Here is a 23,053-nt window from a genome sequence, read left to right as displayed (position 1 = left end):
TTTAAACATGATTACAAGTTGAGAAAAGTTTTATTTTCGATACCTTTTTTTGTACAGTCATTATTTTTTCAAACTTGGCTTCACTGTCATTTTAGTGCGGGCTATAATGTGGTAACCGTATATTTTCAAAATCTTTTTTAGTTTTTCGGTTTTAGAGTAGTGAGAGGCCCGGAATTGTGTGGACAGCAAACATAGAGCTCGCAAACGGATAACTGCATTTTTATCTGTAATTACAAATTGGATCGGTTCTTGTGATTCAATAAAATTTATTTTATACTTTGAACACATTAATGAATACACTGTGAAAATTTCAAATCTATTGATCTTACCCGTTTCTGTTAAAAAAATTCATAAAAATAGCCTTGAAAACAGCCTTCCGCATGTAATTCCTCTCTTAAGGAGCAGAATCGCAAAGGCTGTTTGTGATCGGCCACTGTGCGTTTTACCATATTCTTCGATCGGTTGCACATATTTCCGAGCAACGAACGTTTTCATAAGTATTCGTGAACAAATACAGCCGGTTGAAGTCGATTCTGCGACGATCAGTGACTCAATCAAGATCGCCGGATGTGAAAGAAAGACCAAAGTTAGTAGAGATCGAAATAGTACTCGATGAATCAGACTGGAAGAATTTGCACGAATGACACCTGCGACTTCTTTGCCTCTCTGTTTCCATTTTCTTTCCTTTTTCTTATTTTCTTTTTAGAGCAGAGTACAGAAGGATAATTTTGTGGTTGCACGACATCCAAGTTGCCCGTTGCATCATCGAGTTCCGGATTGCGTTCTAAAAGAGCAATGACCAACATATGTCATTATGCGATCGTATCGTCGATCAGGTCGGGATTCGTTCGAGAAATCGCATTGTTTGCTCCTCGCTTACGCACGCATTAGCGAGCACGCGCTGGGTGCAGACAAATGCGTTTCACGAGTGTGTGAGACGCTGGTTGGCTGACGGAATTCATAATCTCCTTGCGATGCGAGATGTACGCGTGCGAGGCTGTAAATAATACCCGTTATAGATAGAATGACCCGGGGGCAACACTGGCTGACGGACTTTGACAGCTTGGGGTCGCTAGTTCGCGGAGAGAGAGAGAGAGAGAGAGAGAGGGTGAGAGCAAGGGTGAGGACGAGAAAGAGATGCCAGCTCGTTGCCGGTATCATCTGCCTTTCTTCTCCTTTTTTCACCACTTCTCTCCCTTCGACCTCTCTCCTCCCAGATGCATTTCACTCTCGTCGGCCACTTCTTTCCACAAGGAGATAGACACTCGCGCCGACGTTGTCGAGAACAATCGATTCAGCAACGTCAAATTGCAACCCCCCGTTGCTAACTGTCCGTGGTTCGAGTAATTAATCTCGAGTAGAGATAGCACCGGTCTCTCATCACGATTCTGTGTTGCGTTCGCGCTGCGTTGCAGATATAAACCAAAGGAAAAATCGTGAATGAACTCTCGCCGATGCTTTGGTTTAACTTTTATTTAAATCTGGTGTAATTAAAAGAAACACTATGTAGTTATGAGCAACTTTGTTTTCCTATTCTCGGCGCCTCGCGTACTTCGCCTTCGGAATAGTTTTCGGTGATCGTAGGAACAGTCGAGGGATTGTGGCAAGCGAGTGGAAATGCCAGCGGCAGTGGAAAACTCCGGTCTGATAAGACGCGAAAACTGTTTGGCAATAATTTTATCTCGTCGTCACGTGGCTATGTGTGGTGTCAAAAATTACGCTAACTCAGACGGAACAGCCGGGCAGCGCCGGCAGTTCCAGATACGAAGATCGTATTGACGGCTGCGACTCGTCGCTAAGCATCGTGTAAAACACGAAGCGTGTGAATCAAAGTTATTTTTAAATAGGGAAGATTATCAAGTACGAACGAACCGTTCCAAATTAACGCGAAGCACCGGTCCGTTCTTCGTCTCGAAGGGGTGACAGATGAAATTAAACTCGCTTTGCGAGTCTTGTTTGAGCAAGCTGCGTTCTATTAACGCGACGAGCGAGATTTATGGCATTTTACAGCTGTTTCAATATTTCTACGTAAGTATAATTTTGATTAATTATAATTAATACACGTACACACTCACACAAATATGTGACGAGAGAGGCTTGTTCGATTGTCCTGCGATCTTTCTCGAGATTGGAATCTCCTTCCGCCTACATGTTAATTAATACAAACGATTCTCGATAAATCCATGCAACATCGCTGTGCGATCAATGAAAATAGAAACACGAGCAACGCATTTTTTTCTCTCTCCTTCCTCTTCGAGACAGGAAGCCGGAGATTCGGACAACGGCGGCAATAAAGTGTGTAACGCAATCTTATCATGCGATAATATTGAAATGCAGTTCCTTGACGACGGCCGGTGAAATAAATCGATATGCCGTTTCCCTTCCCTCATTTTTTACTCTCTTTCAAGAGAAACATGCGATAAAGACGTCTATCTTTCTCATGGGCATACACGAGCTCTCATTCACGCGGCTCTCACGTTCGCCTTGCTGCCATCTGGTTTTAGTTGAGAAACCAGCTCAGCGCTCGCTCAAAGATCCACCTTAAGGAGGTTAACCCTTTAATGATTGATGTTCTATTTTTATAATAAAAATTATAAGATTGAGAAATCACTTCGATGGCAATATAAGAAGCACTCTAGCAAAATCAGACAGAATGATAATAATAATTTATTAATAATATTGATCCCTTTGACTTACGTAGCGGCCGCAAGCGATGGAGATTGAAAGAGCACTAGTGTGCAAAGAATTTTCACATGCTACGTCTTCTGATGAAGCAATTATATAAAAAATAAACTGAACAGGACACAGAAGATCGACGAACTTCTGCTTGCTGTCATGGAACAGTGAGAATTCAGCCATAGTTGACGCTTCTATCGAAAATATTAATCTTTCAGAGAACAAAGTCCCGATCGTCAGGTGTTCTATTTATTATTATGATTCGTTAAAGTTAAGTTCTCGTACCGATTGGTCGATTGAATTCTTAGAGTTGGAACTTGAAGGAAACCACAACTGCGGCTTGAAACGGCGGAACGTAAAACACAAAAGTTACGTATATCCTCGCGCTTCACCAGACCGATTCGGGACAAGGCCTCGAACGAGATCCTCGCGCGACTCTTTGCCACTTCGATAAAGTAACGATAGTTTCGGCTTTTCTTCCGTGGATTTCGCTGTAACAAAGCCCACGATCCGTAAAAGGACTCGCTAAAAGCCACTAACTCGGCTTAGCGGTGTGGAATGAGAAGTAAAGTCATTTCCTTGGGCAAGGCGCGCGCCGCGTGGTTCCAGGCACGGCATTGTGTGGGAACGGATTCACCTGGCTGGCTGGCATACCTACGATGTCCGCTTACTGCCAACCAGCTACTTATTATTTACCGCCCATGGGAAAAATTTTTATTGAATATATATACCACATTGTGTACCGCATAACTGAGATATATTCATGCCAAAGTCCAAACTTATATATCATCTCGCGTAGAAAAATTAATAGGGCTCTGGTAAGGGCCTAATTATTTTTCTCTAACATCAATCAGGTCCTAGTAGGGATAGAAAGACAAGGGCCCTACAAGATGTGTAACATAAATGGATTAACGAGTTCTTACAAGGCAATATTATAAAGGCTTTATAAGACAATATCAACAAGCCTTTATAAGACAACATTAATAGGGCCTTGTAAGGAAATATTTTTATTATTGCTGTAGTAAAAATATTCGTTCTTTTCATTCCAAAAAATTTAAACTATAATTTCTTTATTTTTTTATAATCTTGTTAGTATACAATAAGAATTTTTTATTTTAAAAATATACATTACAATACATACTTTACAATAAAATATAGCATTCTTTACACATAAAAATCCTGCTACTGTTTTTATTAAAGTTTTCTACATTTCAAAACGAAGGCAATATTAGAAAAATTCTTGGAAGAGACTAATGAATATGGCAGCTAATAGAATTAATAAAATTTGTTTTTAATTGCGGTATAATTAAAAATATTTAAAAGAACCAGACAGAGCGTACCTACTAAAACAATACTAAACTATGACAATTTTATTACACGCTTCAAATCTTATTAATTTTCTATAACAATACTTGATTTTGTATATCTAAAGCATCCTTAAAAGATCCTTCTAAGGCCTACATCAGTTTTCCATGTTAAAGCGTTATTTCATAAAATCTAAGGCATCCTTAGAAAATTCTTCTAAGGCTCTTATCAATTTTCCCTCTATCAAAGTCTTATTTATTCGATCTAAGGCATCCTTAAAAAATCCTTCTAAGATCCTTCTCAGATTTCCCTACCAAAGCTTCATTTATTAAATATAAGGCATCCCTGAAAGATCCTTCTAAGGTTTTTATCAGTTTTCTTATCAAAGCCTTATTTATTAAATCTACACTGAGAAAAATATCCGAAATATCCGATTGTTAATTTCGTTATCCGGTCAAATATCCAGTGTATTTAATCGGATATTTGATCGGATAACAAAATTAACAGTCGGATATTTCTGATATTTTTCTCCGTGTAAGGTATTCCTAAAAGATCCATCTCAGAGCCTGATATGGTGCGAGGCACTTTTTTAGGGTATCCTATTTTTAGCCTAATTGGGACCTTATGCTTCATGAGGATGACCCTAACAATTTTTTGCTCGGAATGTAGTTTCTCATATTACTCTCATAAATTTCGAATAATATGAGTATATCTTAGTTGGACAAGGTAGTATGATATTCTTCAATATGTATATATATGTTGATATCTTCTAGAAAATTTCTCTTCGTATACTGTGTAGGTTGATGATAATACGAGATTCAGTGTCATATCTTCTTCTTTTCTCTCTCCACTCCTGGCGCCGCACTTTTCGCGTCGACACAACCTGGAGGAGATACTTATACTTCGCCAGAGAGACATAGAAATATCACGCACAATGTTTATCGTCAATTAATCCACGTACAATAAATCGCAATTGCGAAGATTATCGTAATTTTATGTAATTATTGTGCAGGATATAGAGAGAGGCACACAAGTCGAAATATTGCAAGCCTTTTGCGACTCGATTCGAGTTTCGCTGCGTGCTCTCGCTTATTGCTAGGAGATTGTTGTCGAGAGAGAATTGCTAAAATTGTCGGCAACGTGGCGACGAGCAATTTCCAACAAAGACTGCACCCTCTCTCTCTCGCTTTGACTTGTCATAAACTTCTGCCCCTATACCGGCTCCTCCTCATTTCCTGCGGCAAACGTCCTGAATCACCCTTACGCGGCTGCATGAACTAAAATCACGATCGTTGGGGTATGGAATAATTGTGTATACGCGTGTCCGTAGGATATACAGCAATACAGTCGATTTAACATCGAATTTGCAAGTTCCTTACTTACCTTCCGGTATATCAATTCGACGATTAAGTTACACGGAAAAAAAAACGGTTAAATTAACGTGACAATACATGAAACAAAATTCAGAGAAATCGGATTTCTGCTTCTTGTGAAACAAGTTTGGTCCCAAAATCCCAAGTAGAAAAAGACAAGTAGAAAAATTACTAGGGCTCTGATAAGGGCTTGATTATTTTTCCCTAGTATTAATCGGGCCCTAGTAGGGATAGAAAGACAAGGACCCTACAAGATAGGTAACAAATAGCTTAACGGGTCCTTACAAGACAATATTATGAGGGCTTTATAAGGCAATATTAACAGAGCCTTATAAGGCAATATTAAGAGAGCCTTATAAGGAAATATTTTTATTATTACTTGAGTAAAAATATTCGTTCTTTTTATTCCAAGAAATTTAGATTGTAATTTCTTTATTTGTTTATAACCTTGTTAGTACACAACAAGAATTTTTTATTTTAAAAATATAAAGTAATTTACAATAAAATATAGCATTCTTTACACATGTTACGTCCTGGAGGAGGAACGCAACTTGACGCTTGCTTTCACAAGTTCCGACGTACTCACAAATCTGCGGTGCAGATCAAGAATCGGAATGATTCCTTTATCTGGCGCGAACGTACGTCAGTGGTCCTTTATTTACCAGGTATGTCGGTAATTACTTTCCGGTAACAGATATCACTAGCCATAAGTATGCAATGTTATGATTTGATACATATGTCATTTTATTCTACTGACATTAACCTCAAAACTACACAAATTACGTTCCGCCAAAATAACAGCGTTATAGATTAATAATTTTTTGAAAATGTCGAGTTTTGTACCTGAAAAGTAATGCGTGCATTTGCGGCACGCATTACTTTTCTTGCTTAATCAAAAGAAAGAAGCCGCTGAAAGTCATCGTTTGCTGGTAGAGACTTACGGTGAGCATGCTCCAACCATAAGAACATGTGAAACGTGGTTTCGACAATTCAAATGTGGTGATTTCAACGTTCAAGACAAAAAACGTCCTGGTAGGCCGAAAACGTTTGAAGATGCGGAATTGCAGGAGTTATTGGATGAAGACCCAACACAAACTCAAAAACAATTGGCAGAAAAGTTGAATGTGAGCCGAGTAGCAATTTGTGAACGATTACAAGCGATGGGAAAGATCCAAAAGATGGGAAGATGGGTGCCACATGAATTGAATGACAGGCAATTGGAAAATCCAAAAATCGTCAGTGAAGCTGCTTCAAAGGTATGAAAGGAAGTCATTTCTGCATCGAATAGTAATGGGTGATGAAAAATGGATTTATTTCGAAAATCCCAAGCGAAAAAAATCATGGTTATCACCTGGCGAAGGCGGCCCATCGACTGCAAGGCCAAATCGCTTTGGTCGCAAGACCATGCTCTGTGTCTGGTGGGACCAGGTTGGTGTCGTATATTATGAACTGTTGAAACCTGGAGAAACAGTTAATATTGATCGCTACCAACAACAAATGATCAATTTGAACTGTGCATTGATCGAAAAACGTTCACAATACGCTCAAAGACATGATAAGGTGATTTTGCAGCATGACAACGCGCCGTCTCATACAGCAAAACCAGTCAAAGAAGTGTTGAAATCACTTGGATGGGAAGTTTTATCGCACCCGCCGTACTCTCCAGACCTGGCTCCATCCGACTACCACCTTTTCGCATCGATGGGGCACACGCTTGCAGAGCAGTACTTCGCCGATTTCGAAGAAGTTAAAAAATGGCTCGATGAATGGTTTAGCTCAAAGGAGAAACAGTTCTTTTGGAATGGCATCCATAAATTGCCTGAGAGATGGGCAAAATGTATAGAATCAAATGGCCAATACTTTGAATAAATATATTTTAACTATCCATTGTAAATAACGTGTTTTCTTTAGCGAAAAACCGGAAAGGAATTACCGACACACCTGGTAGTCCTATCAAGGAACTGAATTCTTTTACCTGGGATAGGATCGTGAGCGACAGTTGAGGGAGGGGAGAATTTTTATTGTGAATAATTAGTTGGAAAACGTGATTGACTTACAATTACAAATAACTTGTTTCATTAATGATTAGACGGAAGTTCACAATGAAATAAAATTTGTAAGATTTTATAATGTATACGTATACATATATGTATAAATAATCGCGGTCTGAGCAAAATTCGTTATGTCGTATTGTATATTCGTATTGTTCGTTATGTCCGATTGAGATCGACAATATTGGGCCACTGACACCGGATTTCACAATTAACCCCTTCCGTGGCACGGACGCACCGGTGCGTCCAGCCAAAACCGTGCCGTAAGTGACACGGTTAAACATTTAGTGAATTTCTATATTTTGACCTCAAATTCGGCTTCAGCGACCGAAAAACTGAAGTATACAAATTATTGAAAAAATCCGCCCCGTCATTTTTTTTGGGGCGGTTTCAATGCATTTTACTGAATTTTGCTCTGCCACGGAAGGGGTTAAGGAGGAATGCCAAGGGGGATAGAAAAAAGGAAGAAAAAAGAAAGGAAAAGAAAAGAGAGAGAAGAAAAGAAGAAAAATGAAAAGAAAGGGGTCACTCAGGCAAAAGAAAGTATAAATAATTTACTGCTGGTTCTATGCTATTTGTCGAAAATGAAGAGTGTAATTGCTGCGTGTCGGTGAGGGCGGATGACTCAAGTTCTGCGCCAAGAATAGGAAGCTAGTTTCGGCTGGATTGCTCACAATGGTCCAAAAATGTGCACGAGGTCGTTGCACAGAATAATTAACTGGAGAAACACTGATCTGTCTAAGCCACTTAGGCTAGATTGTTAGGAGACTCTGAAGGGGTGCTGAAGAGAAGCTTCTGTCCTGGCTGCGAGTCGGTCGAGAAGTGTCTTGGCCTTTTAGCTTTTCTCAAAACTCGGTTTAGCTCGGTTGAAAGAGTGGGGTTTTAGGAAAATGTTTCGGAAATCTAATTTTTATGCCCAGATATGGTCATAGGACTGTGCTTCGAATGTTTTTTAGAGGTGGGGGTCAAGAGTTGCGTTGCAATATCTCTAAGATAATTATTATAAAGGATGGGGTATCTATGGCGATAAGAGATTTCATCATTTCGTTAGGTTTAGTGAGAGTTATTGGGTAACATACTTTATAAAGGGACGTGGAAAAGCTGTGAGTTCTTGGAGATTAACAAAATCAGATATCGACTGGTCAGTCCGAGAAGTGACTCAGCGGATCTTCCTGACAAACAACTAGAGGACTTTGGTCTAGGGGGAGATAAAAAAAGAGAAATCGGTATGTGGCGTCATCGTGCTCGAAGGGTCGCGGAACATGTTCGTTGAATATAACATTTGAACTATAGCGAACAACATAAAATCAATTCGCTCTATTTATAAAATAATCTAGAATACGCGGAGTCCGCAGGACGTAACACACATAAAAATCCTGCTACTGGTTTTATTAAAGTTTGCTGCATTTCAAAACGAAGGTAATACTAGAAAAATTCTTGGAAGAGACTAATGAATATGGCAACTAATAAAACTAATAAAATTTGTTTTTAATTGCGGTATAATTAAAAATCTTTAAAAGAGCCAAATAAATCATACCTTCTAAAACAATACTAAACTATAACAATTTTATTATACGCTTCATATCGTATTAATTTTCTATAGCAAAATTTGATTTTATATTAGGTGTACAAATTTGTTTCCACCGTTTTTTTCCGAAATCCGAGGCTTTATTGTAAAAAACTGGTTATACATTTATGATTCAAAATATTGTCCATCGCTGGCCACTACTTTCTCTCATCTTTCGGGCAGCGTACGAATCCCGCGTTGAAAAAACTGATCATCTTTTGAAGCGATCCACGAATCGATCCAATTTCTTACTTCTTCATAAGACCGGAAGTGCTGGTCAACCAGGCCGTGTGCCATTGATTGAAACAAGTGATAGTCAGAGGGAGCAACGTCTGGAGAATACGGCGGGTGGGGTAGGACTTCCCATTTCAACGTTTCCAAGTATGTCCACTTTCGCAACATGGGGTCGAGCATTGTCATGCTGCAAAATCACTTTATCGTGTCTCTCGTTGTATTACGGCCGTTTGTCTTTCAATGCTCGGCTCAAACGCATTAATTGCGTTCGATAATGATCGCCTGTGATTGTTTCAATCGGTTTTAACAGCTCATAATACACTACGCCGAGCTGGTCCCACCAAATACAAAGCATGACCTTGGAGCCGTGAATATTCGGTTTGGCCGTCGACATGGAAGCATGGCTGGGATATGCCCATGATTTTCTGCGCTTGGGGTTATCGTAATGAACCCATTTCTCGTCCCCAGTCACAATGCGATGCAGAAATCCCTTCCGTCTTTGCCTTTCAAGCAACTATTCACAAGCAAACTAACGCCGTTCAACATCTCTCGGTTTCAACTCGTACGGCACCCAATTTCCTTACTTCTGAATCATTCCCATGTCTTTGAGGCGTTTTGAAATTGCTTGTTGAGTCACTCCCAATGATCGTGCCAATTCTTCTTGACTTTGACACGAGTCTTCATTAAGTAATGCCTTCAATTCTGTATCTTCGAAAACCTTCTCTCTTCCACCGCTATGCCGGTCTTCGACATGAAAATCACCGTTCTTGAAGCGTTGAAACCACTCACGACAAGTTCTTTCACTAATAGCGGCCTCACCATAAGTATTTGAGAGCATTCGACGAGCCTCAGCCGCAGATTTCTTCATATTAAAGCAGAAAATTAAAACCTCTCGCAAATGACGAGAATTTGGCTCGTAAGCTGACATTTTCAATCGAGAATAACTTTATGATGCAGACACAAAGCAACTGATGTTTCTATGGGGTTATGTTGACAGATGCCCAAGTTTATTGCATGACGTCTATGATCTATTTCTTTCGACCACTACTTACCGCTAAAGCCATCTATAGAAAAACGGCGGAAGCAAAGTTGTACACCTAATATATCTAAAGCATCCTTAAAGATCCTTCTAGCTCACATCAGTTTTCCATGTTAAAGCGTTATTTCATAAAATCTAAGGTATCCCTAATAAATCCTTCTAAGACCCTTCTCACAAAAGAATGGCACACCTTTATAAATTCAGATTGCCTTCAAATTGATATGTATCGATAGAGCATGGTCCCAAGAGTTCTGCTATTAAGCCGTTTGCATCGGTTTTTCCCGGAACCCGAGAAAAAAGTCGTTTTTTAATATATACATATATGTATAATATAGCATATCGGCGGCTTCTGAATTAAAATAAACCGCGCAAAATGACAGACTCCCTAAGGCAGTTCTGTTATCAGTCTCCGTGATACTCTATGATCCCCTCTTACCCCCACCTCCCATCCCTCACCTCCACATTCTCAGAAAAATTAACTAAATGGCGCGAAGCGTCAGCCGATCAGTTCACCTGAGTAGAATACCAACTCGCTTCTGATAGTTTCGTATCCAATCGTAATCCTTAATTCTTCACATGAAGACGCCACCGAAGTTCAAATAGACCGCGCAAATTTGTGCTTTTCAAATAGCGCCGAACAATTCTTATTGTTATTCGCTTATTTTCTTTCTGTGCTCGTCGAGATAGTTTGCACACAACTCTGATTTTCTAAATTGCCCAATTCAAATGACTTAATTGTCTAGTTTTGGTCATCAATCTTTCCCGAATGTTTTGACAACTCTATTTCCAAACTGTTTGTTGTCGCGTTTTCCACTACGAATTGCTGTTCCGTCGAAGTAATTTGTATTGTCTCTGTTTTGAACAACACTCTCGTGCCATTCACTATTTTTTTCTAGAAACTGTTCTAGCTCATTATAAAAAGTAGCCACCTTCAACGAAACTCATACCATTGGAATCATCAACGTGATTGCCCTCCTCTGCCGCAAGCACTCTGTGTCTCTGGCTACTCTCGATACCATCATCAAGGATGAGTCGTATGAGTTCAACTTTGCCGAACTTGCGATGGCAGAGAAGTTGAACAATCAGCTAGTTGAGGAAGAAACTCTTGTCGAGATGGAATCCTTCGATTTTCTCAATATTGACCAAGCGATCAATCCTTCCATTTCCGAGCCTGACGATGACTTCAAAGATGCAGACGATAACCATCAGCCAAGGCCAAAATAGCGAGCCCGGCTTGGCTCAAGTCGATGTAGTTATGATTTCAAACGATGATCCAGATTACAAGGATGAAGTCATTCAAGTAAAACGTCGATTCTCTGAAGATATCCCACGCGAAAGGTGGGAATCTACCTTTCACTACTGGACGAGGCAAGATGATCGGTCAAAACCGATCGAAATCTCAAAAGAAATGCTCGATAAACCAGTTAAAAGAAGCGCAAAGAATGTCATAAGTAAATGTGGCTTGTTTGTGGGTACTAACTTGCAGAATTTTCGCAACTGGGCCAGCAAAATCACCGCTGGTCGAATCGGATCTGTTTAACTAATTAATAAGCGCGTAATGGAGCTCTTTTGTGAAAGGCGGAGCCGAAATGAAATCGTCCATGATATGATACTCCACAAATGGGCGATCGATGTAAAGAATCAGATTGATCCGACTATGAAATTCAAAGCATCATCGAGATGGGCGACTAAATTCAAGCGTAAATATAACATTGTCTCCCGCAATATCATCCACAAGGTCGGCAAGGAGTACTGGAAACGGGAACTCGATATGAAAGCGAAAGCAACTGAATTCGTGAATGAAGTGAAACTAACAAGGGACATTCGGCAACGCGGAAATTCAAAAAAATCTGAAACTCTGCATAATTGTAGAGCAGATATACCTAATAACAAAACAATTTTTCGTTGGTGCCCAAAAACGGTTTTAAGGGTGGAAACAACCCCTTGAACAAAGTTGATTTTTGTCTTTCTAAGCGAATATTATCGAAACTATTAAAGATATGAAAAAATGTTTTAGACAAAAGTTTTATGGTTTTAAAAGTACTTTATTATGCTATATTTAGATTTTTAAAAAATGTAAAATTGTGTATAAAATACCCCCCCTCCTTCTCTTTTTTCAAATTGTTAAAATCAATTGTCCAACCAAAATAAAACTTATTTTATGACAAATTCAACCATATATAATAACATTATGTTTGGAGAAGGTAATATTGAAAAAAAAATTAAACATGCTCTTATATGTATGCTACGCGTACCAAACTTAAGGATTCGCTACTTGACGATGGCATTTCTTTCTTCCTCAAATCTTCCTCATAATTGCAAACTGTAAAAGATAAGGAAGGAAGAAAATAGAAAATCTAAAAAAGCAATAAAGTTGATGTTAAGAAGTAAGTAGGAGAAAAATAGCATGATAAGGATACAGTCACTAATATTTAAAAATGTTATAAATTATAAAATTTCACGTAATAGACGTTTATTTTGCCAACATTGCGGCTACCTTTTTCATTAATTTAAACGACACGCGTAAATATAAATAAATATGTGTGTGTGTGTATGTGTGTTTTTGTACGTGCGCACGTGTGTGTACATCATGGCAACATGCAAAACACTTGTCACAAGTTTTATGACTGTGCGACCAAAATAGCACTCTTTATCAAGTACAGTGCAATCAAGGTTCATTATATTGACATATGTTATCTTCATTCATTTGCATATAAAAGCTGTCCATTTTGGAATACATTTCAGTGTTATTGAAGCAGTTATTGAAGCAGTACGTATATTATTATTGCTGTGAGAAATGTTTAATTAAAATATCCTTAAGATTTGTATCATAATGTCAGTAATAAATCCAGCTAATGTTATTAATTTATTAATTGCGACATTTCATTTCACAAATATTACAATAACTCCTGTTAATCATCAAGAGGTGGAACTCCATGATACAATTACTGATTTAATAAAGAGTGCTATACATCACGATATTACGATCGAACATGAGTGGGGACTTGATTTTGACGATCCATCAGAACCGCATGACGTACAATTTGTAGATGTGTACGATATTGATGCTGAAGAAGATAATTATGGAAATGAAGTTTGCACTGTGGATGATGAAGGTGGAAATGTAAACTTAAATTATAAGAAAAAGGCAATCGAATTTTGGAAGAGTGGAAAGAAAGGACATTTATCTCTTACTTCTGTACAACAGTTTTAGAAAAGTAAAGTTTAATTAAAAAATAAGAAGAATAATATATAGTAAAATACTTGAGGCTTTTACGGTGTACAGTGACTGGCAGTGATTCGTTCCGCGACAGAGAGAACTCTATTTCCCCTCTCGCGGAACGCATCATTGTCGGTCATTGTACATACAGCTTTGACTATAAGTATAAAGCATCCCAAAAAATTTATTTAAATTGTGTAACAAAAACATACTATATGAATATATGGAGAACATAATATAGTATACGAGTATATGGAAAAATAATATAATAAAAAAATATAATATAAGAATATGTGGAAAATAATATTTATTTTACAATATTTATTGTAATATAATATAATATTAATATAATATAAATTATAATATAAATATAATATACATAAATATAATATACACATTATATTATAAAATATTAATATAATATTTATTGTAAAGAGATTATATATTTACTATGAGTATATGCATTGATTTCTAGGAAAATACAATGAGTTAGAGATGCTTTATACTTATGACCAAAGCTGTAAATTATATAGTTAGAGTCGCGTTGTTTTTTATTTTAAGTTTTACAATTTGATGTTTCGTGAACATTTAATTCGTATATAACTTCTTTTATTTTTGAATTCGAATTGTTTAATATTGAAATTTGTTTTCTTCTAGGTAAAATCTATTCAACAATTGCACAGATGGCAAGAACATGTAATGCGTGGGGGTTCAAATACAGACAAACTTGTAGTTATTGCTGAATATGTTCTTATAAAATTCCAAGAAGCTGTTAATAGAGGACTTATTATTCATGATATAAATCTGCGAAAATGGGCACTAAAAGCAAAGGAACAAGTGGATTTTTCTTCATTTAAAGCAGGAAATTGGTGGATATGGAATTTTAAAAAGGCACATCGTATTACATCACGTAAAATAACTGCATTTAAAACGCGGTCTTCTCATTTAACTGATCTAACTATACGTCAAAACGCTGAGGAATTTGTAAATACAGTAAAGCCACATATTAATGTAATCGGTGCTGAATCAACTTATAATGCGGACGAAAGTGGCTTTAATTTAGAAATACATGCAGGAAGAACATTAGCTAATGTAGGAGTGAAGACAGTTGGAGCTACTATCCAATCTTTATCTGCTATGACTCATAGCTACACCATTATGCCTATTATATCTGCAGATGGACATCTCCTTTCGCCTTTGTATATAGTATTAAAAGAATCTACTGGTGTTTTTGGACCACAAGTAGAACAAACTCTTTTTAGACCAGTGAATATTTACATTGCGGCTTCAAAATCAGGGAAATTGACAACTGAACATTTCAAAAATTGGTTCCAAGAAGTGTATCTACCAAACACTGGAGAGAAAAGTATACTACTGCTTGATTCATGGACAGGACATTGCCCGAACCAATTGGAAGAACTTGTACCAAAAGACAAACATGTAAATATTCTAACAATACCAAAAGAAACAACTGCTTTTATACAGCCATTAGATGTTTTTGGTTTCAGAATCTGGAAAAATTTTGTTCGAAGCTTTTCTGATAGTGTTATTATAAATAATTATGACATAAATTTACATTTACGTAATAACATAATAAAATTGCAATCTTTAACACACAATCAACTGTCTTCTCCAAGATTTCGAAATTTATTTAGATATAGCTGGTATAAAAGTGGTTATTTATCAACACGGCCTGAAAAATTTTATAATCCAATCGATTATTGTTATTTTAAAGAAGAAAAACGTATACCAAAATGTAGCATTTGTGGTAAAATGGCTTTTATACGTTGTGCATGGTGCAAGCAATATTTTTGTTTTGAACATTTCTTTGAGCAATATCATTATTGTAATAATTATATAGAATAAATAATATTTTACTGTCCTCAATTCCTGTAAAATTTGTATATATTATAATCCATACCAAAATATAAGATATCTTTCACTCGAATATCTATATCGACTACTTAATTAATAAAACCTATATACTGAATGAAGCAAAACACATACACACAAATGTACACTGAATAAATTTATAAATTATATTTTTCATTATTAAATCCGTGTGTGTTCTCCTTTTTTCTTCATATCATTCATTTCCTTATTTGTTCTTTACAATTGAATTTAAAAGATTATCTATATTAGGGTTATATACACTCTCTCTGCGTCCTCCTTATCATGCTGTTCTTCTTCAACTTACTTCTTAACATCAACTTTATTCTTTTCTTAGATTACCTGTTTTTATTCCTTCCTTACCTTTTACAGTCAGTAATTATGAGGGAGAAAGAAATGCCATTGTCAAGCAGCGAACCCATAAGTTTGGTACGCGTAGCATATATATAAGAGCATTTTTAATTTTTTTTTCAATATTGCCTTTTCCAAACATAATGTTATTATATATGGTTGAATTTGTCATAAAATAAGTTTTATTTTGGTTGGACAATTGATTTTAACAATTTGAAAAAAGAGAAGGAGGGGGGGTATTTTATACACAATTTTACATTTTTTAAAAATCTAAATATAGCATAATAAAGTACTTTTAAAACCATAAAACTTTTGTCTAAAACATTTTTTCATATCTTTAATAGTTTCGATAATATTCGCTTAGAAAGACAAAAATCAACTTTGTTCAAGGGGTTGTTTCCACCCTTAAAACCGTTTTTGGGCACCAACGAAAAATTGTTTTGTTATTAGGTATATCTGCTCTACAATTATGCAGAGTTTCAGATTTTTTTGAATTTCCGCGTTGCCGAATGTCCCTTGTAAGTCATTCAGGAGAAAGGCTACCAGACTCGCGAAATTATAAACTTCCATCAATCAAGCTTCAACAAAGAAATACACAGCTTCCGGACTCTCACCCATAAAAGAGAGAAACAAGTTTATGTTACCGTAGGCTTCAAAAATGCCATAACTCACTCTTATATGATCATGCCGTTCATCGATGCTGCAGATGGACTTTCACCAATCCTCTACTTGAAAATTCAAGAAACTACTGGTAAGTTTCCGATAGCTCGCCCTCCTGTCATTCCAGATAACATCAAAGCATATCCTGGAACATCAGCCATGATGAACACCAATGACTTGAAGATTTTCACGGAATGGCTCGTCGAAAACCTCATTTTTCGCGACTATGCAAAGGCGTTATTTCTAGCCAACAGCTGGAGTTCGAACAAGAACGAGGAAGTATGAAACAAACTCGTGAGGAAATACAAAGATCAAATCCAACTTGAGAAGATGATAATTCCGGCTGGAACGACTGGTAAGATTCAGCTCTGTGACGTTTTCTTCTTTCGTCAATGGAAGCAATTCACGCGCCACATCTCGGATTCTCTTGAAATTACCAATAAGATTTGGCAACGCGATAACATCTTTGCTCTGCAAGCAGTCATACATTTCCAATTTCATGGCACCCATCTTCTGCGACATGATCAAATATATCTTTCACAAAGTAGGTTATTACGATAAACGACCAAATCATTTCAAAACGCCATATAAAATGTGTTTCTCCTTCGACCAGTTAACCATGTGTTCGCATCCAAATTATGACTCTGTGGCCGATGTGCGGTGTGCTCACTGTTTGCACTGTCTTTGTTTCAACTATTCGTTTCTAAAGTTTTTACATATTAATTGCACGCAAAACTAATGAGATTGAGTTTGTCCCATTATCGAGTTTGTTTCATTCCCAGTTCGTCTGACTTCCGATTTGTTTTACTTTTTTCGATTAGTTTCACTTTTGGGCCCGTCCCAAAAGATGCGTGGTCTTGCTTTGATTGGCCGGTACACTTTGAATAATGCTAATGCCGGCACATATTGTAATATTCAATCCTCATAAATCGAAAAGTTCTTAATGAAAAATGCTTTATCATAGTGTTTTGGAAAGCTCTCTAGGTAAGCTACAATAATATGTAATAATATATAGGGTATTCTGTTTAAGAAATTCAAGGTAACTTTTATACGACCTTCAAACAATTATTTAAAGTTAAATCATTAGCGCCATCTTATGTCCCTCTTGAAACCATACAATTTTTCTCCGAAACATTTTTTCATATTTTCCATATTTTTCGAGATATTTGTCTGGGGGTGATTAAAATGAAATACTCTGTATATCAAAACTTTACCGGCTTTTTTCTCGGGTTCCGGGAAAAACCGATGCAAACGGCTTAATAGCAGAACTCTTGGGACCATGCTCTATCGATACATATCAATTTGAAGGCAATCTGAATTTATAAAGATGTGCCGTTTCCTTGTCAGCCCGAGTAGAAATTAAATACGGCAATTTTTTATGCCTGATATGGTATGACTATCATCTTTAAAAGATCCATCTCAAGACCTAATAATGGTAATAATGAGGCATTCTTTTTTAGGGCATCCTATTTTCCGCCTTATCGGAGCAGCCTTATGCTTTATGAGGATGGCCCTAATAATTTCTTGCTCGGATTAGAGATTCTATTTCCTTGAACTAAAACGCGCTTTTCTCTGAACGCGCTGATTCTCTCATTATCGCGTTAATTCAACCAATCCTTTTTGCTTTTATTCGTTTTAGCAATGACGTTATTTCTTTTTCTCGTTGATAACGAAAATGACAATGCAATGGCATTTTTCGGGCAACGGTAATAAACATAACTGTCGCTCCAAGAAGCCTTTAAAAAAATTAATGAGGAAGGTAAGGATGGTTATAATGACTCGTTGCTCCTTGGATAACGATAACGGTAATGAGTTATTTTTCAAAGTATTCAACGGAGTAACGTAAACGATTTACTTTTGAAAGACAACTTTTTCTCTCGATCCTATTAATAATATTAATGATATCGAGACGAGTTATACGCACGCGGTTATCAGCAACAACTGAAGCAGACGTGCGCTCGGGCGCACCGCTTTCGCGAATTCGTGCGTCGAACAGATGATGATAAGCGTGCTTCGTGTTTTACACAAACAGAATAAATATAACCAGGAGGTGAGATACGCAGAATGCAGAAATGATACCGCCCACAGGGTCAGGGATGACGAGATTGATTCTGTGCGTGCGATGCCGATTAATGATGCTCGTGATTTATTGCTTTGCGGTATCGAGCTATTTCTGGAAATGCCAAAATTCGGTCAAAAATATTTTCGATTGATGATCGCGACGATGTTGCGGCAATTTTCGGTGAATTCTTCAGCGACTCGTTCGGAAATTCGGCAATTTCTTCGCCGAATATTTATGCGTTTACACGCAAGAAAAGGAGAAGCAGAAGGAGAAGAAGAAAAAGGAGAGCTCGAGTATATCTCGACGTTGTGATATAAAAGAAAAAGCGAAAACATAAAACTAATTATATTATCCTTGTATTATTTCTCGTAGTCTTCTTAACGATCAAAGCCAGGTCCAGATTGAGTCGCCGAATATCTTTCGATCCGCAGAATTTCCTACACGATTTATCTATGACTCGTTCTTTCGAGAACTACCGTTCCCAGTTATTTCCCAGTTATCAAATCAAATGTCTATCGCGCGACACTTTGTGTAACCGATCTATTTAATAGTCTCGAGAAAGCTGACGAACGAGTCTACGTCGTTCCAACGTAGGCGATTGCCCAACTCATGGAACAGGCAGCCGGTGCGTTTGTATACACGCTCTTCGCCGCCCCTCGAGTTTAATCATTTCGAGCGCTCGTCACGAAATCCACGCTGCATACGTCCAATTTGGACGAGTGTGTTGTAATTTCGAGGAGGAGGAGGAGGAGAAAAAGAGGAGACCTTCCCTCGTCGATACGGTCTCTCTCTCTCTCTCTCTCTCTCTCTCTCTCTCTCTTTGAAATAATACCGCGGGTGAGAGAGCATGCGAGAGAGCGGCCGATGCACGATACAGTTGTATCTAATCTCCCTCGGAGGAGCGTATGTGCAGCGCGAGTATAGCGAGTAAATATTATGGCAAAAGGGAGTACTTTCGGTGTAGTCGGTGTATCGGCTATTGAATGTCGTTTAGTACTCGCTCCCGACCGCCTCTCCTTTTGACCTGCTACCAACGATAAACGCGCACGTCGGACTCACTCACTGTCTGGCGCGAGTGAAGTCGCGAGTAGATAAATCGTGAAGAACGACGAAGCGTTTCATTGTGCATCGACGTCGTCCGTTGACAGTTGACGGGCCTTCTTCTCCTTCTTCTCTTTCTTCTTCTTCTTCTTCTCTTTCGTTAGTGCTGTCGAGAACATCCCGTGAACGTCAGAATACGATGCGCTTCCGCTCGCCGGTGTTCCTGCTTATCGTCTGCATCGTCTCGACAACGGCACGGAGGCTACCAGAGGAGTGCGATCAGGTTCTCGGCGACGGGCTAATCTGGCAATATGACGTCAGGAGGCCGTATCGGAGCGATGGTTATCAAGTGCGTGTTACCAATTACGTTCGAGAAATAGTAATCCCTCCCTCCCTCTCTCGCTTTCTCTCTCTTTCTCTCCCTCTATTTTCCTCCCTCTCTCTCTCTCTCTCTCTCTCTCTCTCTCTCTCTCTCTCTCTCTCTCTCTCTTCCCCCCTTCTCTCTCGCTCTTGATCACTTTTGAGCTCTTGCAACATATACCGATCTATTCTTTATAAGGCAGATTGCTCTAATTCCTTGGTAAATTAACTGATAGTTAAATCATATGTCAGTCTTTGTCTAAATTAAAGGAAAAACAAAGACAAACGTATTAATTTAACAATCAGTTAACTTACCAAGAAATTGGAACTTACCCTTAGTTCTATAGATCCATAGATATAATATATTTTTTTTACCTTCAGTCGTGCATTATTAACCCCCATACATGCTTAACCCTCGTATATGTTTAACCCCCCTGCGCAAGAGTTTCCTGACTTGAACGTTACCAAAATACACGAATTTTTTTAGAAAGTGTTACAAAGTAAACGGTCATTTCTAAGGCTTTTAGGGTCGTAGATTACGAATCTGAAGTTAGAATTTCAAAATTTTAAATAGTGAATCCAATATGGCGGTCACGTGCCCAAAATTCAATAAATTTTTAATTTTCTTGCTACGATTGACCTGAAAACTATTACTCGGGGGTTTTTGAGATCACTGAAAATGGTGGATCTAAAGTCAGATTTTGAGATGACGGGTCCAATATGGCGGCCATATGTACGTTTTCCCGTAAAAATTAGGAGATTCTCGTCTGGTAAACTTGAAAACTACTACTCCAAAGTTTGAGAAATTACTACGAATTTGATTACAAATCTGAACTCAACAATTGAAGATACAAAAAAATGAGAAAAAAACAAAAAATAAAAGGAATATAAAATCTGACTTGGAGTCTCCACGTGGCGCATCCTGAGTACATTTTATCAAACGGAAACTATAGCAAATCCTAGTCCTAGTATGAATGTTAACGCAATTGAATCCGCCATTTTGAATTTTAAAATACTGACCTCAGATTTGTAGTCAGCAACCTCTGAAACCCCCCAGTAAGAATTTCCAGACCGATTTATGTACTTTTAGGGCACTTTTGTAAGGACGAAAAATTGGAAAATTATTACATAAATTTTCTCTTTTTTTTTCAATTTTCAATCCAAGTTTTTATAATAATATGTGCAAAATTCGATACCGCAAGTCGATCTATCTTAAAATGCTAGTCTCAAGCTTTAATTTGCGAGGTCACAGGCCTCTCTAAGTGATTTCGTTCAGGAGTTTTAAAAGAAAATGTTTGGGCGAGTATACTCATCATCGCGCATACGGGAACAACTCGACGAGGGACGAGTATATTCGGAATAATGCGCAGGGGGGTTAAGCGTGAACATTTTTCCTCAAACTTATCTACCAATCGTAGGAGGTCGAAGCGGAGTACGGGCCAACGGATGCGAATATCACCGGCATAAGGATCGACTCATTATCGAAGAGGGACAATGACGCCGCGTGGGTGACGTCTGGTGGGATTGGTCACAACTACGTGAAGCTCAAGTTCCGCTCCAAGAGATCGCGGGGTCTTCACTACAGGGTCTGTCTCTACGGCTTGCGTCTGTCTACTCTGATGCAAGCTCCTGCGTAGCACCTTTGATAAAGACCTCAACAATCTTACCGGATCACCACCTCTCGTACGCGAGCATCTCGTTCTGTCTGTTTCCACCTTTAGATATTTCATCATCTCCTGACATGAACTAAGTTGAAACGAGTCTCAAAACTATTATGTGAAAAGAAAGACGTTTATACATATCTTAATATGTTCTTACTATATTTTTTTACATTATTACAACTTACTATATGTGTGTGTGTGTGTATGTATGTGTGTGCGTGTGGATAATTGGGTTTATTTCTACATGTGATGATCCATAGAATGATGATAGAGATGATCGTAGAAAAAAGAATCCTGTTAAAGTGTTGGAATTTTCTGTTGCTGAGAGTCAGACGATAACTCGATCGTAAGAACAAAAAGATGCTTACAAAAGATTTTTAGTCATTAAACTTGCTCTTATCTCAACAGAGTTTTAATACAACTGAATGTTTTCGGCCACAGTCGCAGAGGTATTGTTCTTCATCATTGAGTTCTCGTCCGGTCATCAACTGACAAGGAATATCCGCGAAGTATGTGTCTCTAATTTCGACGAAACTTGACATATTCGTAGAGTAGCCAAAAATAAGAGACATATCTTTTTATCGGCAATAGTTCAGATCTAAAAGGTAAAACTGTCCCTCAAAGTTTTATTCCTTTTATCTCGATAATTGCTAATTAAAAAATGGGAAAAAACTTTTTAAACAAAAATTGTACAGCATAAAAAACTGTACAATTTTTGCTTGAAAAGTTTTTTCTATCTGCAATAATTATCGAGATAAAAGGGATGAAACTTTGAGAGGCTGTTTCATCCTTTAAACTTAAACTATTACCGATAAAAAAATATACATATGTCTCTTATTTTTGGCGACTCTGTAAATATGCCAAGTTCCGTCAAAATCGCAAATACACACTTCGCGGATATTCCTTGTGAGATCTTTTTCTCATGTACTACAATTTATTGAATTTATATCCTAAACTCCAATGAAGTTTGCGATTGTAACGTTCCATTTTCACCGACGAAGAAGCTTTTAAGCTAGAATTGTAGTAACAGGCGCAATAGTTACGTGGAAAAGAAATCTGTAAGCGCATATAGACATGTTTATGTATGCTCAGCAGAAATGAATGGATTAAATAATAATAATAACGTGCTTTCACGTAAGGTTAATTGAGATAATTATCTGTGTAATAAATTCGAACGAAAGGAAGCAGAGAGAAAGAGTTCATCTATTTAAATAAACTCATAATTTATGTGGTCTCGTTAATTTTTCCCAGTTGACGAAGCGCCAGCGACGCGTCGCACGAATCCTCGCGATCGACGCTGTCGTCCGCGTAATAAATCTGCGGATTTATCGCCCGTCTAATTTAGGACGTTCACCCTTCGCGTGCCCCGATAATACAGACAGAGGAACGGAAACGCCTCGCAACAGGAAACAACGGATCTTCCTCGGAATTCGCCTACGACGAATTCGAAATAACGATATGTTCGACGTGACGATTCGAAGACTCGATTTTGCGCTCGAAGAATAACAAAAAAAAAGAGGGAAAAAACAGGAAGAGGGAAGGTGAGTTTAATTTTCGAATGCG

General features: G+C 37.8%; 1 protein-coding gene across 2 annotated transcripts; it reads left to right on the top strand.

Annotated features, from left to right (window-relative positions):
• LOC105183093 (uncharacterized) lies at window positions 1–22,673 on the top strand. Of its 2 annotated transcripts, XM_011140961.3 has the most exons (3): window positions 1–2,028; window positions 19,634–19,818; window positions 21,248–22,673. In XM_011140961.3, exons 2-3 carry the CDS (start codon window positions 19,669–19,671, stop codon window positions 21,464–21,466), a joined length of 369 nt encoding a protein of 122 aa, XP_011139263.1. In that variant the 5' UTR covers window positions 1–2,028; window positions 19,634–19,668; the 3' UTR covers window positions 21,467–22,673. The 2 variants fall into 2 exon arrangements, with proteins under 2 accessions (XP_011139263.1, XP_011139262.1); XM_011140960.2 differs by lacking the exon at window positions 1–2,028 and having other exon boundaries at window positions 19,236–19,818.
• The last annotated feature ends 380 nt before the right edge of the window (window positions 22,674–23,053 follow it).

This window comes from Harpegnathos saltator, unplaced genomic scaffold, assembly GCF_003227715.2.
Source record: "Harpegnathos saltator strain DR-91 unplaced genomic scaffold, Hsal_v8.6 scaffold806, whole genome shotgun sequence".
NCBI classification, from domain to species: Eukaryota; Metazoa; Arthropoda; class Insecta; order Hymenoptera; family Formicidae; genus Harpegnathos; species Harpegnathos saltator.
Note: the sequence above shows the minus strand (reverse complement) of the source record. Positions and strands in the feature narration are given on the sequence as shown.